This window comes from Rhinolophus ferrumequinum, chromosome 25 (assembly GCF_004115265.2).
Source record: "Rhinolophus ferrumequinum isolate MPI-CBG mRhiFer1 chromosome 25, mRhiFer1_v1.p, whole genome shotgun sequence".
In the NCBI taxonomy this organism is placed as follows: domain Eukaryota; kingdom Metazoa; phylum Chordata; class Mammalia; order Chiroptera; family Rhinolophidae; genus Rhinolophus; species Rhinolophus ferrumequinum.
Genome location: NC_046308.1, coordinates 7,961,087 through 7,977,475, shown reverse-complemented (window position 1 = coordinate 7,977,475; position 16,389 = coordinate 7,961,087). Strand labels below are relative to the sequence as shown.

At 52.0% G+C, this 16,389-nt stretch overlaps 1 protein-coding gene across 5 annotated transcripts; it reads right to left on the bottom strand.

Moving 5' to 3' along the window:
* Positions 1–91: 91 nt before the first annotated feature.
* On the bottom strand, positions 92–6,952 carry CFAP73 (cilia and flagella associated protein 73). Of its 5 annotated transcripts, XM_033097876.1 has the most exons (8): positions 6,773–6,952; positions 5,153–5,267; positions 4,240–4,344; positions 3,705–3,905; positions 2,969–3,190; positions 2,516–2,674; positions 850–937; positions 92–479 (listed from the first exon to the last, which is right to left on the bottom strand). In XM_033097876.1, the coding sequence occupies exons 1-7, from the start codon at positions 6,826–6,828 to the stop codon at positions 860–862; spliced, it is 936 nt and encodes a 311-aa protein (XP_032953767.1). In that variant the 5' UTR covers positions 6,829–6,952; the 3' UTR covers positions 92–479; positions 850–859. The 5 variants fall into 5 exon arrangements, with proteins under 5 accessions (XP_032953767.1, XP_032953766.1, XP_032953770.1 ...); XM_033097875.1 differs by having other exon boundaries at positions 92–937; XM_033097879.1 differs by having other exon boundaries at positions 92–937; positions 2,516–2,584.
* Positions 6,953–16,389: the final 9,437 nt, after the last annotated feature.

Sequence of the window (16,389 nt, the reverse complement as noted above, 5' to 3'; positions counted from 1 at the left end):
GACAGACCCAGACACTAGAACCCCAGCTAGTGTGCCGGGCGGGTTGACAGCATGTGGGCAAGTCCTGTGTGATCCCACCAGGGATCCCCTGCGGGTGGGTCCTGTTGGCGTCCCCATTTTGCAGATGAGCAAAAAGAGGCTCAGAGGACAGGTCAGTTGCCCGAGGTGGGAGAGCCCCGAGGGTGGCAGTCAGTCCCCTTCTTCCTGCTAGGCCAGCCTTGGAGCTGGGAGTGGACTGTGGGAAGGAGATGGGACGCAGAGTCCAGGGGTAGAGGGCACAGCTGCTCCTCTCTGGCTGTGAAGGGGTTAACACTGCCCCACCACACACCCAGAGGTCATCTTGTCCTGCTCCAAGCCCTGTGCTCCTCAGCCCCTGTTGGGTCCTGGGCAGGTCAAGGGCGGCCTCCGGCAGCTGCACTCTCGGGCCTGTGGTCACCCAGGGCCAGTCCACGATGGAGGAGCTTTTGTGAGCAGGAGCCCTGTGAATGGGTGTCTGCCCCTCAGACCCTCTTGGTGGTCCTTTTGATTTTTCTTGACCTACCAAACACTCATCTAGAAGTTCACAGAATTTGCACCAGGCCCCATTGCAAGCACCTGACAAATATCAGCTTGTTTAATGCCCCACCCGCCCTGGAGGACCTGGTTTAGGGTTGGTTCCCCCACATAGCCCACGCCTACTGAGTGCTCGCTGTGCGCCCCTCACGTCACCCCCACGGCAGTCTGAGTGGGCACAGCCCTCCCGTCGTCAGGTGAGAAGCAGTCAGCCCGCACCCCGCAGGAACTGTGGACCTGCTCTCCAGGAGGAGAGGTCCTTGGTCCCTCGAGGGAGCCCCCTCCCCCGCTGCTCACCTGGGTCAGGCTAGGGGGCCGGAGCAGCAGGCTGGGCCTGAGGAAGGCTGGCCAGCATGGCAGACAGGTCCAGGATGAAGCGCTTCACCTGGGGGTCCCCAACACAGCCAAAGTCACACCCCAGTCTGAGTGTCCAGTCCCCACCCCCAAGGCGTGGGATGTGCAAAGCAGGGGTGGGCGTGGAGAACCCTCTTAAAACGCAGCAGTGCTGTGATTCCCAGGCCTAAACGGTTCTGGGTTTTTACAGCGTCAGTCAGCCTCCCAAGTGGTTCGTTAGCAGATGCCGTCACAGTTTGCTAGCTGCCAATCACCTGTATTATAATGAAATTTGTGTTTTCACTGACATCAATTCATTTTTTTTCTTTTAATTGGATCAGTCATATTCATTGGCGTATGACAGACTCTCATCTTCCCCAGGGGCGGCCCTCCTTTATTTTGTTTTAATTAACTTATTTACTGGAATGAACTTAATGAGCACCGATGGATCCACCACCAAGAACTAGAAGTTGACGGCAAATTTACCCCTTGGTCTTCCTTCACATTTGTCACTGAAATAAACATCTGAGAAAGAAACTACATCTCCACCAAAAATGGAAAAAAGTGTAAGTTACCCCTGTCATATAAGTAGGGGTAACTGGAAAAATCAGAGTACAGTGAAAATGAAACCGTGTTACTGAGTTCCAGCCAGCTGCTGTTACCCCCGGGACACCAGGGAGCATTACAGGGGTGGCCGGCCTAGTCGCCCCCCCGTGGAACCTTAGGTTGGAGGGTTGCTTGAAAAGGGACTGGCTTTTGCTGTTACTTCATATCCAGCCTCTGCCCCTCCGAGAGTCGTCTTGTGTACCTCAGGGTACCAGAGCCACACTTGGGAGAGGAATGGTCCACTTGAGTCCACCCAGCTCAGGATGTGGCACAAAGGTAGGCTCTGGGAACCCAGTAGTTTGCATTTGGTTGGAATCCTGGCCTTTGGGCACATGGCAGTAGTGGGTGGGCAGAGGGAAAGCTGGGTCCCTCCCTTTGTGTTTCCCCGCTTCTCAAGGGAGTCATGCTTTGGGAACCCCCTAGAAACATAAGTGTCTGAGGTCAGAGACCCCCTCACTCCACTGTAAACCATGTCATGTGTTCCACAACCTTCCAAACCTGAATGGATAGAAAAACTGCGCATACTTGGTCCACAGTGACACTTGTGATGCCACTGTACAGAAAGAAAGGCCACAGCACAGCCCCACCCCACCCTTCCTAGGGAAAGCCAGGCCTGTCGTGCTGGGAGCAAGAGGGTCAGGATTAATCAAAAGTCTCCACCTCCTGGTTTCTCCCTGATGATTTCACTTGGTGCCGGTTGATCCTGGGACAAAAACAGGGCTCTCGGCATAAACGGACGGTGTGTGTCAGTATACACCCAGGTCCCTCGCCCCACATAAGTGAGGACACAGACTAGAGGAGCACGACTTGTGGCCACACAGCAGGTGACTCAGAGCCAAGACCAACCCAGGATTCCTAGGCAGGGAGCTTGGGCAGCCATTGAGCCCACTTCTGGGGTGCTAGGAGCATGGGCTCGCGTAGGCGCTGATCACACAGTGTCGTGCTTAACCCAGAGGTGGGATTTCAGGCACCATGAGGTTCCTGAAGGTTTGGGGCTGCAGGTGCTGTAAAGAGGGGCCCTCACCTCCTCCAACTGCCCTTCGGTGTCCTCGATGTCCAGGGCAGGTGGCTGCCTCTGATGCTGGCACACTAGCTGGAACAGGTTGAGCGCTGCCATCCTGGTGCGGCCCAGGAGCAGGGTCTTCTGAGCCGCTGTGTTCTGGATCTGAACCCACTTGGATTCCTGGAGAACACCCCGCCCCTTGCCTAGTATTAAGGTGTGATGGTCTGGGGAGGGCGGGCTCGTTCCCATCTTCCCACCAAGCCAGATACCTATGGGCGCTCCCGGGAAAAGGGGTGCAGCAACGGTGTCAGGTTCTGATAGCACTGGCCTCCCGCGCCCTAACGTGCTTTCTGATGCCTGAAAACTGCGCCTTAGTGCCGCGGCCCCTCTGTGGAAAGCGTCGCCCATCTGTTCTTACCAACCCGGGCGGGGGGAGGGGGGTCCCGGCGCCCACCTGCTCCCGGTGGTCCGTACCCAGTGCAGCGTGCGCTCCCGCGCCGCCTCCAGTCGGTCCAGCAATTGCGCTCGCCGCTGACCCTGCCTGAGGAGCTCGTCCTGCCAGGTGTCCCGCAGCCGCTGCAGCCGGGCCCGCGCCTCCTCCAGCTCCCGGAGCCGCTCGCGCTCCGTGAGCCTCAGCGCCGCCTGCGTGTCGGCCAGGGCATCGAAGCGCGCCACCAGCTCGGGGACCTCCTGGAACTTGGATGGGGTCAGGAGAGGGACTCACCGGGGTCTGCAGCCCCCTGCCCTCCCCAGGCCAGCTGGCTCTCCATCTCCTCCTCAGCCCACCTAAAATGCAGGCGTGACACAGCCTCTGCCCCACAAGTGGGACGACTCCACCCTCCCCAACTCCACCATCAAGCTTTGCTAAGCTCACTGCCTGTGATTAACGTTAATTCATTGTTTCATTTAACTAATATTTATTGAGTGCCTGGATCTCCTTTGCCCGCCTGCCTGTGTGTCCTTGAGGCGGATTTACCTGTCTGAACCTCGGTTACCTCACCTGTACCTGTAAAATAGCAGGACCCGCTTCGGTGGGCCTTGGGGAGAATTCAAGAACAAAGCGTGTCCTGGCATACAGTTAGTGTTCAGTAACCGGTGATTCCTGACATACAGTCAGCGCTCCAGCAGCGCACACTTCCAAAGCTGTTTATGAGGCCACCCAGCGCTGCATGGTGGCGCTGAGCCCCGAAACCTCCTGCAGGTCTCTCACCTGGGGCAGCTGCTCCAGCACTCGCCGAAGCAGGCGAGCGCAGGGCTCCAGGCGCTGCAGCTGACGCTGCAGCCGGGCGCGCTCCCGCTGCAGCTCCTCCAGCTGCGCTCGCAGCCGCAGCGCCTCGGCCTCCTGGCGGCCTGCGCGGTGCCGCGCCTCTGCCGCCCTCCGCAGCGCGCAGCTACGCCGGGCCTCGGCGTCCTAGTACGGAGGGATGGAGAGGAAGCAACGACCTCAGGACTTCGGAGCCTCCAGAGCTCGCCGCTTCCACCCCACCCCAACATTCACATGTTGAACTGCGGGTAGCAAACAGATGGCCCGCGGGCCAAACTCAGCCAGAATCTGGTTTTGGTCCCTTACTCCTCCCCACGCTTAAAGCAAACAAACAGACAAACAAACAAACAAAAACTCGAATGCTTCAGGCAGTGCGTGTGTATTTCCTACCACTTTTTAAATTTATGTGATCTGCCTGGCCCCTATAGGATGGTGACTTTGTGACCCTGTGACATGCGTCCCCCCAGCAGGCTCCACCTACCTGCAAAAACTTGTCAAAGCGGACAAAGGACCCCTTTAGCTCCTGCTCCTTCTTTTCCAGCTGTTCCCGGCGCTGTTTTAGGGCTGCCATTGTGGCCTGGAACACCTGGGGGGTAAGGAGTGGGTGTCTGTGTGTGTTTGGGGGTTCAAGTCATACAATGCCTTCAGGTTTACACTTACCCTCTCTCATCTGTTGTCTCTGATCTTGTCACTGCACCCCTACTCGAATCCATCCATGGCTCCCACCATTCAAGATGAAGCTGACGTGCCCTCCTGCAGCCCCTGCACGTCAGCGTCCCTGCCTTCATTCAGGTTCCTCTTACCCTCTCTCCTCTGACACTCTATCTTCCAACTATTTGACCACCTGTGTTTCATCCTTGTCTTCCAGTCTTTGTATACGCTGTTCCCTCAGGCTGTTTCTTCCTCCTCACCCTGTGCCTTTTTGCTGGATAAACCGAGTTGCCCTTCAGCAATCCCTAAGGTATCACTTCCTCCAGGAAGCCCTCCTTGATCACCCCGTGTAGAGATAGGGGCTTCCTCTGGGCTCCCACAGTCCCCTCTCAGTGCTTCCCCGCTCATAGCAGTCACCAGCTGGACATTGGTCTTTCTCTTTCTCTACACTGTGAGCCCCATGAGGGCAGGGACGGTAGCGAGACCACTAGATCCCCGTGCAGTGCCCTGCGCATAGTAGGTACTCAGTGCATATTACTTTATACCAACAGCTGATCTCATTTGATCCTCATTTGACATATGAGGAAATCAAGACTCAGAGAGTGGTGAAATGACTTTTCTCGGAACCTTGGCACTAATAAGTTGGCTCCATCATTTCCCACTGCCCAGCTCACCACCATTTTTTTCTTTTTCTTTTTGATCTGGGGGTCCGAACAAGTCTCAGGACTTAAGTGGGCGCACACCTCCTTCTGGGCCCTCAGGTCCCGGTCCGCATCTGCCAGCTCCTGCCTCTTCTCCAGGAGTCGCAGCACTGGTGGGAAGTGGTCTGCATTTTGCTCTGGGATCTTCCTGTAGGAGCTCAAGGAGGGTGGAGGAGGCAATATTCAGGGTGCGCAGACTTCCCTCTAGTGCCCGAAATGCCCCATTAACCACCAACTGGCTGATGAATTCTTCATCCATTCAACAAATTGTATTGAGCACCTAGTCTGTGCCAGGCACTGGGGCTGCCGCTGGGAACAAGATGGACAAAAACCCCTGCCCTCCAGGAGCTGGCATCCTGCTGGGGGCCACAGAAAATCAAGCTAACAAACACTAAATAAAGCTAGGACATGGTAGGTACTAAAGTGAAAAATCGTTCAGCGGAGAGGTTGAAAATTTTCTCTGAGGAGGTGACATTTGAGCAGAGATTGGAAGGGGAACAGGGAGCGAGCCATGTGGATATCTGCAGGGAACAGATAGGCCGAGGGTACAGTCACTCCAAAGCCCCAAGGGAAGCACCTTGGTTTGCGGAAGGAGCAGCAAGGAGGCCAGTGTGGCTGGAGGTGACGGAGGGAGGAGGAGAGAGATGGGAACTGAGACCAGGGAAGTTGTAGGGGTCAGACTGTGGTGGGGGAGGATTTTGGCCTCGACTGTGAGTGAGGCGGCTCAGCACGGGAGGCTTCTGGGCAGAGGAGGGGTCCCTCTGGCTGCTGTGGGAGGGGACAGTAGGAGGGGCAGGGCAGCGGCAGGAGACCAGTGAAGCAGTTATGGGATAACGCAGAGACGCGGTTCTGATCACGGTGGCTGTCGTGAGCACGTTAGAAGGGGTCAGTTCTGGATCCAGTTTGCGAGCTGAGCTGATGGAGTGACGGGGGAGGGGGGCGGTAAGGAAGGCAGGAGTCAAAGGTGAACCTAGGAGCCGGCAGGATGTTGCTGACGGAAGAAGGCTGAGTGGGGGGCGGAGAGGTCAGTTCCTTGCTATGGCCAAGGTGAGGTTGACACACCTGTTAGGCCTTTGGCGGAGGGGTCCAGGGAGCAGCTGGGTGCCGGGAGTTAGGCTCGCAGGAGCGGAGGGACTGGGCACCACCCCCCAGGGGTAGGCTGTGTAGGGAGCAGAAGGGACGCACTAATATTCAATCCAGCAAGGCCTTTCCACCTCTGGTTCTGGGGACACCTCGTTTGACAGATTGTAAGACTGAACCGCTGAACACAAAGCAGGCAAGGGACAAGCTTCCTCCATTCTGCCTTTAACATGCACTTTGCAGGCTGTGGGGCAGGGCGGCTGGCAAGAGTTCACAGATTTAATCTCAGCTGGATGTCAGTTGCGGGTGGAATCAAGGGCAGGTTAGAGACCTGGGCTATTGACCCAGCTCTGCTCTAACCAGCCCTGAGACCTTGGGGAAGTTGCTGGTTCTTTCTGAGCCTCGTTTTTTTTGTCTGTGAAGTGGGGGCAATAATCTCCCACCATTAACAACCCAAAGAAGCTAGGACCCGGGGATGGCGGGGAAGGATGAGCCACCCCACCCACGCCTTCCAGCCATTCCTCCCCCCCTTCCCTCCCCCCTCCCCCCCTCCCCGCCCCTCCGCCGGACGGCGCCACTCACTTAGGCAGTTTCTCTTGCAAGGCCTTTCGGAAATATTTCTCCCAAGGCACTGCCATTCTCCCAGCAATTGCCCCGGCTTTCTTTCCACCTGGCTGGAGTTTTGAGGAAGGCTAGGAGGCCCTGGGGGGTTTCTGACTGAGGGTGGTGTGCAGCAGCTTGTTTAGTACTCTCAGAAGGCAGCCACCAAGCAGGCCCTTGTTACCCAGGCAACCATCAACGCAACATTCCATTGCCTGACTGAAGCCCGGGGAAATCCACCCTGGGAGGGAAAAGAGGGGGCTGCAAGGAGGGGAGCAACCTCTACCCTTTTCGGAGAAGGCTTTAACTCCCAGTCTAAGGGGGTGCAGTGGAGAGGACATGTGTCCCTCAGGCAAGAATGTACCCCTCTTGTGGCCCCATGTCTGGTCAAGCCTCTTCCTGGCTGGGTAGGATGGGGCCTCAATAACGTGGCTGTATGTTCAGTTGTCCACTCAAAAGAAAATTATTGGATACCCACTGTTTGCCAGGTCTTGGGTGGGGTCATTTACTCCCCAAGGGTGCTGAGGCCCTGCCATGTTCCAGCACTTTGAGGATTCATTCCCTTTGCTGGAAAAGTGGCCACCAGCCTGGTTAGGGAGAAAGAGGGGCCATGGACATTACCAGGTGGAAACCAGCTTGGAAGGTGTGAGGACAGAGCCCCAGAGAGCAGTTTCCAGGCTCTCGGCCTCACATGGAAAGGTGCTGGCTCAGTTATTAGATGGCCGTCAGCTGTAATCAGATGGCCATTAGCCACTAATATAACTGCCATGGCTACACTAGGGTGTTGTTGGTTGGTTGGCTGGCAGAGAAGTGGACGGCGGATTGCTTATCGTGTGGAGCCTGCTTCCTGTGTCTCCAACCCAGCTGCCAGCGAGACTATAGTGGTATGAACCCCCCATCCATGGCTCCATTGTTGTTCCTTTTCGGCCTGGCCATATCCTACGTTCTTATGCGGGGAGTGGGACCAGAGACGCGGCATGACAGAAGGGATCCACAATCTGGATTGGAGGATGGAGGTAGGGGAGGAGGTAACATACGAAGGAAGGACAATTAAGTTCACAAACTCATTCTAGAACAAGTGCTCCATACCTCATTGCTGAATATCACTACGGTCACCTTCAAAGTACTCCCCTTGGGAAGCTCTGCACTGATGCCAGCGCCTAGTCCACCCTTCAAAGCAATTTTGGAACTCTTTTTCTGGAATGGCCATCAGAGCTGTCGTATTACCCTTGATGTCCTGAATGTTATCAAAATGTCTTCCTTTCAATATTTCCTTTATCTTCTGCTAAAGAAAGAAGTCATTGGGACCAGATCAGGTGAGTAGGGAGGGTGTTCCAATCCAGTTGTTTGTTTACTGGCTGAAAACTCCCTCACAGACAGTGCCGTGGGAGCTGGTGCGTTGTCATGATGCAAGAGCCATGAATTGTTAGCGAAAAGTTCAGGTCGTCTAACTTTTTGACTCAGCCTTTTCAGCATTTCCAATAGTAAATTTGGTTAATTGTCCAGTTGGTACAAATTCATAATGAATAATCCCTCTGATGTCAAAAAAGGTTAGCAACATCATTGCAACAAGTTTGCGAACTTAATTGTCAGGCCTCCTAGTTTGAGCAATTACTAGTGGTTAGACACTGTGCTAAGCGCTCTGCAAATAGTATCTAATTTAATCTTGAAAACAGCAGTGTGGGGGTCGTGTTAGGGAAAAGTATCCAGAGTAATATTACTAGGACCCATGGGTCTCCTACCCAGAAATAACAAACACTAGCATCTTGTCAGTTTTGCTCCTGATAATTTTATTTTTCTGTTTTAAATTATTATTTTTTCATGTAAAGAAATATATTTTCCTTTTTTTGAAGTATATCTTTTTATTGCAGAGTAACACTTAAAAAGTTACCGTTACTTGTAATGCCTATACTGCTTAAAACAACTCCTAAGCATTTTGTTAGTGCATGTTTTTAAAAAGGGAGCTAAAATAATGTACATTTTATCTGAGCATTTTGCACTAAATTGCACATACTACCTTTCTGCATAAATTGATGTGAAGTTACAAGATACGTGATCTAATTTTTTTCTTGATTTAAGAAATATTGAGGTAAGGACGGCCGCCTGGCTCAGTTGGTTAGAGCACGAGCTCCTAACAGGGTTGCTGGCTCGATTCCCACGTGGGCCAGTGAGCTGAAGACACTACTAGATTGAAGACAACGAGCTGCCACTGAGCTGCCGGAGGGGCAGCCAGATGGCTCGGTTGGTTAGAGCACAGGCGCAAGTTCTTAAACAATGTTGCCGGTTCGATTCCCGCATGGAATGGTGGGCTGTGCCCCCTGCAACTAAAGATTGAAAATGGTGACTGGACTTGGAGCTGAGCTGCGCCCTCCACAACTAGACTGAAGGACAACTAGTTGGAGCTGATGGGCCCTGGAGAAACACACTGTTCCCCAATAAAATAAAATAAAAATTAAAGAAAAGTATTGAGGTATAATTTACAGTAAGTAAAACTTTTTTTTCACATACAGTTCTATGGGTTTTGACAAATGCATGAAGTCAGGTGACCACTACCACAGTCAAACTACAAAACATTTCCATCACCCGAAAACATTGTCATGTCCCTTTGTAATCAACTCCTGTCCCCACCCTAGCGCCTGGCAGCCTCTGGCCTGTTCTCTATCCTGATAGTTTTGCCTTTTTCAGAGTGTCATCAGTGGAATAATATACTCTGTAGCGTTTTGAGACTGGCTTCTTTCAGCAGCAATATTTGTTTGAGAGCCATTCATGTCGATGTGCGTATTAGTAGTTGATTCTTTTTCATTGCTGAGTAGTATTTGCTTGTACGCTATGGTTTGTTGATTCATCTTCCAGTTGGGTTAATTCTAGTTCTGGATAATTATAAAGATAGCTTGTATTTATGTGCAGGTGTGTGTGAGTGTGTGTGTGTGTGTGTGTGTGTGTGTGTACGTGTACATAAGCAGTCATTTCACTGCTGGGCCATATGATAAGTGTATGTGTAACTGCATAACACACTGCAAACTGTTTTGCAGTGTGGCTGTACCATTTTGATAGTCACACTAGCAACGCATAAGAGTTCTGATCGCCCCATATCCTCTCCAGCAGTTGGTATTGTCAGTTTTTTAAAAAGTCATTCTATAATAATAGCTGTCTAGCTGTATGAATTCGTTTTTTATTTCCAGACCATTGTAGGTTCAGATGCAGTTTAAGAAATAATCCAGACAGACCCCACGTCCCTTCCACCCGGCCTCCCCCAGGGGTGACGTGTCACATAGCTCTGGTACTGACCACAGCCAAGGGACTGACTTTGACACAATGTACTTGACCGTATTCGGATCTCACCACTTTTACCTGCACTTAGTTATGTGACTGTGTATTTAGTTCTATGCAGTTTTATCACCTGTAGCTCTTGGGATCACCACAGCCAAGATACAAAGGATAAAGAGGGTCAAATACATAGTGACAGAAGGAGACTAGACTCTGGGTGGAGAACCCACAATGCAGTACACGGATGATGTATTATAGACTTGTACACTTGAAGCCTATAGAATTTTACTCACCAATGTCACCCCAATAATCCAATAAAATAAAAATAAAGATACAAAGCATTCATCTCAAAGACCCCCTCCTGCGACGCTTTACTGGCTACAACCACTTCCTGCCCTCCTGCCGCCCCAACCCCTGGCAACCATCCCTCTGTTCTCTGTATGGTTTTGTCACGTCAGGGATGTTATGTAATTGGAATTATATAGTATGTAACCTTTGGAGAGTAGCTTTTTTCACTCAGTATAATTCCCCTGAGAGCCATCCTGCTTGTTACATGTATCAGTGTTTCTTGTTTTGATTACTAAGTAGCCTTCCACAAAATGGATGGACCACAGTGTGTTTCACCATTCAGATTGGAGGACGTTTGGGTTGTTTCCAGTTTGGGGCTATTATAAATAAAGCCACTCTGAAGATTCATGTCCTGGGTTTTGTGCGAACATAAGTTGTCATTTCTGTGGTCCATCAGATGCCCAAGAGTGCAATTGCTGGGTCCTATGGTAACTGCATAGTTAGTTAGTTAGTTAGTTAGTTAGTTTGCTTAAGAAACTGCCCAATTCTTTGCCACAGTAACTGTGTCATTTTACACTCCCATCGGCTACATGTGAGTGATCCAGTTTTTTTGCACTCTCACTATAATCACTGTTTTTTGTTTTGCCTCTTCTGATAGGTGTGTAGTAATATTTCCCGGCGGTTTTACTTTGCGTTTCTGTCATGGCTAATGATGATGAATGTCCTTCGTGCTTATCTGCCATCTGTGTATCCTCTTCAGCGAAATATCTGTCCCTGGCTGTTGCCTATGTTCTAATTGGATCCCCCTCCCCGCATCCCGCCACTGTTGAGTTTTTGAGATTTCTCTCTGTATTCTAGAGATATGTCTATGTGTTCCAGGTCGGATATTCATTTTCTCCCAGTCTGTAGCTTCTCTTTTCATCTTCTTCACATGGTCTTCTGCAAAGCAAAGTTTTAGATTTTGATGAAGTCCAATTTGCCACCTTTTCCTTTATGGATTGTACTTTTGGTGTCAAGTCTAAGATGAGATTTGAACTCAGGCCACCTGGGTGTGGAATCTGCCATCTTAGTCACATCACTCCAGATACAGTTGAGCCCTTTTTAGGTCTTCCTCCCCTCAGGTTACTCCTGTCCTTCCCTTCCCACAGGATGCCATCATCTTGAAGCCAGTATGCATCCGTCCCTTCTTAATGTCTATTCTTTGGAGGGCTTTTTTTTTAGCAAATGTTTATTGAGCACCTACTACATGTCAGGTGCTGTGTGAGGATGTAGCAGTAGGTAAGACAAGACCTGCCCTTTTGGGACTTGCAGGCTAATGGAGGGGGCGGGTGAATCAAATAGCCCTGCAGATATGTCATCACACCCTGACAGGGTTAGGAGGAGAGGCCTAGAGTGCAAGGAGTGGGGTAGGGAGGCCTCCAGGAGGAAGTGACATGTGAACTCAGACCTGAAGGATGAGGAGGGGTGATTGGAGGAGAAGGGGAGTATTCCAAGTAGGGGAACAGCCTGTGCAAAGGCCCTGAAGCAGGAGGATGGAGCCTCTCCTAGAAGAGAGCAAAGGTCTGTAGGTTGCTGTGCAGAATTCAAGACTGACAGGGTAGGTCTGGACTGGATAGGGCCAAAGAATGGCCAGACCTGTGCTACAAGTGACAGATGAAGGAACCTAGGCCTAGGAGAGTTAGGTGACACCTCCAAGGACGTGAGGCTGAGAAGTGATGGGCCCTGGTGTTTGTTGATATAGAGATAACTCAACCTATCCCTGCCCTGGAACTGTTTACAACATAGAGGACAGAGAGGAGGTCCCTACAACTTGTCTTCAGAAGGATAGAACTATGGCGATAGCTTTGGGGCTAGCCAGTCCACCCCCAGGCCTCAGCATTCCTCTCTGTTAAATGGGTTGTTGCTTCCAAGTTCTCTTGGGGCTCCCCAGCCACAATGCTGAGGCTGAGGTCCCAGCCTCCTACCCATCTCTGTCCCTATGTCCTGGGGCTGCTGCGTGACAGGAAGACACAACTTCTCATCTGGTCTTGCCCACAAGCTCTGGAAATATCCACTCTCCCCACTCCCCACCCCCAAGTCTCAGGCTTCCGTGGCTTCCCTCTTCCTGCTTCTCCATTCCAAGACAGGGTGGGGAGGGGCCCTTTGGGGAGTAGGGCTGAGGAAGGAGGAAATGGGTGGGGACTGACAGACACCTTGTTTTCAGGCTGTGGGAGGAGGGGACTTACCACCCTGCTTCCTCGGCAGCCAGCCCGCAGGAGGGGGGTTTGGAAACCCTGCCTGCGTCTCTCACTGTTGCCTCCTGTCCCATGTGGCTCCTTGCCCAGAATCGTGCCAGCGAACACAAAGGGGGCTTTGTGCTCCTGAGACAAGTAACATGCATGTTCCTCACCCCAACCTGAGCCATGGCTTGTCTACCTTGCACAGATCTTGGCCTCAGAGGAGATGGTGCCATTCCCAGGAGGAGAAACTAAGGTCTAGAGACAGATGGGTCTGTGGAGCCAGAAGAGGGCCCTGCCTCCTGGTTTGGGGGTGGAGGTGGAGCGGGGAGGTGGTAGGTAGGCGATGAGTAAGCTGCATTCCTAGGCACCAAGGGGAGAAAGGAAGTAAAAACTAATATGACTATTGTCACAATGAGAGAAGCCAAATTCCAGTCCTTGGGGGGGAGCTGAGTTCTATTTCACCCAGCAGAGTGTGTTTTGAATCTTTCTTGTGTGCCAAGAGGTGTGGGAGGCACAGCATGAATCAGACATTGTCTCTGACATTTAGGAGATAAGACAAGCATGTAAATCACCACAAAACAAGGGGACAAGAGACCAAGGTCACAGAGCGGTGCCAGTGGGTGGGGGTTGCGGGGTTGATGTCTCTGCTTTCCCAGCCACCGTTCAGGGCTTCCGGAGGCCGGGCGCTGAGTTACGCAGCAAGGGCAGCGGTGCCTTTAGAAACCAGAGGGAGCGAAACTTACTTTTTTATTGGGATAGAAGCACATGTCATGATGTCAAAGAAAGCCCTCCGGCTCCAGCTCTCCCCCATGCTTCGTTATATCTTCATTTCACTTCCTACTTCCTGCTGAGAATATATTCTCGTGTTATTCTTCTTGCCTGTTTCCCCCGCCATGAGAGCAGGGCTGGGCTCTCCTGTACGTCACTGTACCCCCACTGCCTAAGACATAGTAGGTGCTCAAAACATATCTGTTGATAAGAAAAGAATATGATATTTATACATAACAACATATACTATGTTACGACATCAGGATTGCACAGTATGCACTGTGTTTTTCTCTCTACTCAGTGTGGGTCTCTCTCTCTCTCTCTCTCTCTTTCTTTTTGCATTTTCCCTGTCATTAAATAATTTTTGAGAACATCCTTTTTAACAGCTACGCAGTATGTATTCCATTACCTTGATAGTACATTGTCTGTACTTTATGTCAACCAACCCCTCCTGATCTTTATTCAACTGCAGCTGTAGGCCTTACACAAGGAAATAGGCAGAAAAAGGAATGTAAAGGTTTTCCTGGTGGAAGGAACCAGTAGGGGAAAGGCGGTGTGGGGGTGGGGTAGGGGCATATGAGTAAAACCCGAAGGATGTTGAATCCAGGAGAGGTGTCTGGAGGGCCACGTGGCCAGGAAACCTCGGCCCAGTGGTGTGTTGCTAAACGGACTCTCCAAAGAAAAATTCTAGCATTTGCCAATTTCCATGGTGTGACTTCTATTACTTGGGTTGTTTTCTTGTTTTATAAATTTTATTGCGGAACAGTGTGTTTCTCCAGGGCCCATCAGCTCCAAGTCGTTGTCCTTCAATCTAATTGTGGAGGGTGCAGCTCAGCTCCAAGTCCAGTCGCTGTTTTCAATCTTAGTTGCAGGGGGCGCAACCCACCCTCCCATGCGGGAATGGAACCGGCAACCTGGTTGTTAAGAGCTCCTGCTCTAACCCACTGAGCCAGCCGGCCTTCCCTACCGATTACTTGGTTTTAAGTTCCCACGAAGCACTGCTGTGCATGGAGTTGGGGACAGGGGCACGTCAGCCAGCAGGAGTGGCTTCAGCACAGCCCTGCCCGTGCTCAGGCCTGATGGCTGCTCTGGAAGGAGAAGCCCTCTCTAATCTGTGTCCGTGAGCTCTCCAGGGCCCCAGGCTCAGCGTCTCAGTCCTGGGCGGTGGGGCCCATCAGGGCGGCAGGGGCCCAATCTCGAGATCTCTCTATCAGATTTCTCAGCTGGGTGCAACCCCCTAGATTCCCCCAGCTCAGCAATCCAGAGCTGTACTGGCCACTGAAGTGTGGCCGCTCCATCCATCCCTGGAATTCAGGGCTGGGCCTGGCGCTCTGCCCCAGCCTCAGAGTTCAGCCACCAAGTGGGGCTCAGTGTCCAGCCCAGTGGTGGGTTCAGGACGCCCCACGATGGCCGTGACACTCATTGAGCACTTGCTGTATGCCAGGCTGTGTTAAAAGTACATTTATTTCATCCCATCCTCACATCCAGCCTATAAGGTGGGCACTATTATCCCCAGTTTACAGCTGAGGAAACTGAGGCACTGAGAGGGTAATTCACTTGCCCCAAAACACCCAGTTTGTAAGTGTCAGTGCCAGAATTCAAGCTCAGGTTGGCTGGATGCTAAAGCCTCTGCTCTTAAATCCAAACTCAGCATCTGCTCCAGCTTAAGGCTGTATGACGCAGCTGCTGTGTGCGTCCCATGGTGCTGGGCTATGTAGGGAGTTGGCAAGGAGATGACCATGGGTTTGTCTTTAAGGAGCTTCGCAGAAGGGGAAGGGGAGAAGGTTAACTATTCCTTGAGCACCTACTATGTGCCAAGAATGATGCCAGGTGCCTTACACTGCCATCTTGATTAATTCTCACAATAACCCCGTGAGACAGGTAAAAGCCCTTCCACATGACAGCCCATGCCTGGGTGCTCATGAGCCTGCCCTCCCCTCTGGGTAGCCTCCGGCAGGTCACACCCCTCTGGGCCACCTTCCCCCTTTTGGTCCCTTGACAGGAACGGCTCTAGGAGACCTCAATCCCTCTGTCAGTTTCAGGTCAAAGCTTCTCAGAACAACAGGAAGTGGCCAGGCCATTGGAAAGTTTGGGGACTGTGGCCACAGCCCCTGGTGAATTGTAGGACCAGAAGCCGGATATTGGACAGGTGACAGAGCTGGCTCCCTAGAGGCCTGGCTGGCACAGTGCATAGTCTTTGTACGCCCCCAGGAACCTGGGGAGAGGTGCCTGGGAATGTGACTTCCTGCTCGGCTCTGGAAGACAGGCCAATATGGCTGGTGGCAGTTTGGATGGCCTCCCAAGTGGCCCCAGAATGAGGCCCCCCAGGTTCTATCAGGAGTCCCCAGGGGCTGGATAGCCTATCTGAGGTCTCTGCAAGATCGCAGAAGGAAAAGTTTCAGCCAAAAGCTCCCACTTAGGTTGAGGACACCTGACTTGGAGTAACACTCACATAGCACGTACCATTTTCCCTGGTGAAGATACGGGGTGACTGATAATGATTATAGGGGAGTGCTTTAATTACTCCCTTGGGACTACCAGTCTTCTGGATTCGACCCTGGATCACCCCTCATACCCTGCTGAAGGAAGGTGCAAGGCTTCTAAGGCTTGGGGCCAGGATTGCTAGACCCATTTCCCAGATGGGGTAACTGAGGCCCTTTGGAAGTCTCTGGAAGTTGGAGGACTCACCACACAGTGGCAAGCTGGGGTGCTGGGTGGGAAGTCAAGGAGGGAGATTGGGAAGCAGATCACTGGGCTACTCCTGTGGCTGGGCAAGGCCCTCCCAGTCCTGATAGTCTGGGCGTTGGCTTCTGAACTCGTTCAGCAGGGGCCTTCCCATTGGTGCTGACTGGAGTGACTCAGAGTCGGCACCAGCCCTTCTACGATCTCTTAGGCAGGGAAACAAGAAACTCAGGGGGAGAAGCAGTGTAATTATTTGCCCTGGGATAGGTCTTTCCAGCCACGTTATCTCATTTAAAACGGAAAAATGTACAAACTTGGAGCTGCAGGAGCAGAGAAAAAGGGAAGAAAACTTCTGCCTGGCATGGGCAGGCATCC

What these genes read in the sequence shown, in the direction of transcription:
- CFAP73 (XM_033097875.1), bottom strand. Translation starts at nt 6,828, where the DNA reads ATGGCAGTGCCTTGGGAGAAATATTTCCGAAAGGCCTTGCAAGAGAAA. An exon ending in GCTTTGACAAGTTTTTGCAG is followed by an intron (nt 3,906 to 4,239) that starts GTAGGTGGAGCC and finishes CCTCCGTACTAG; the next exon opens with GACGCCGAGGCCCGGCGTAG. An exon ending in CCGAAGGGCAGTTGGAGGAG is followed by an intron (nt 938 to 2,515) that starts GTGAGGGCCCCT and finishes GGGGACCCCCAG; the next exon opens with GTGAAGCGCTTCATCCTGGA.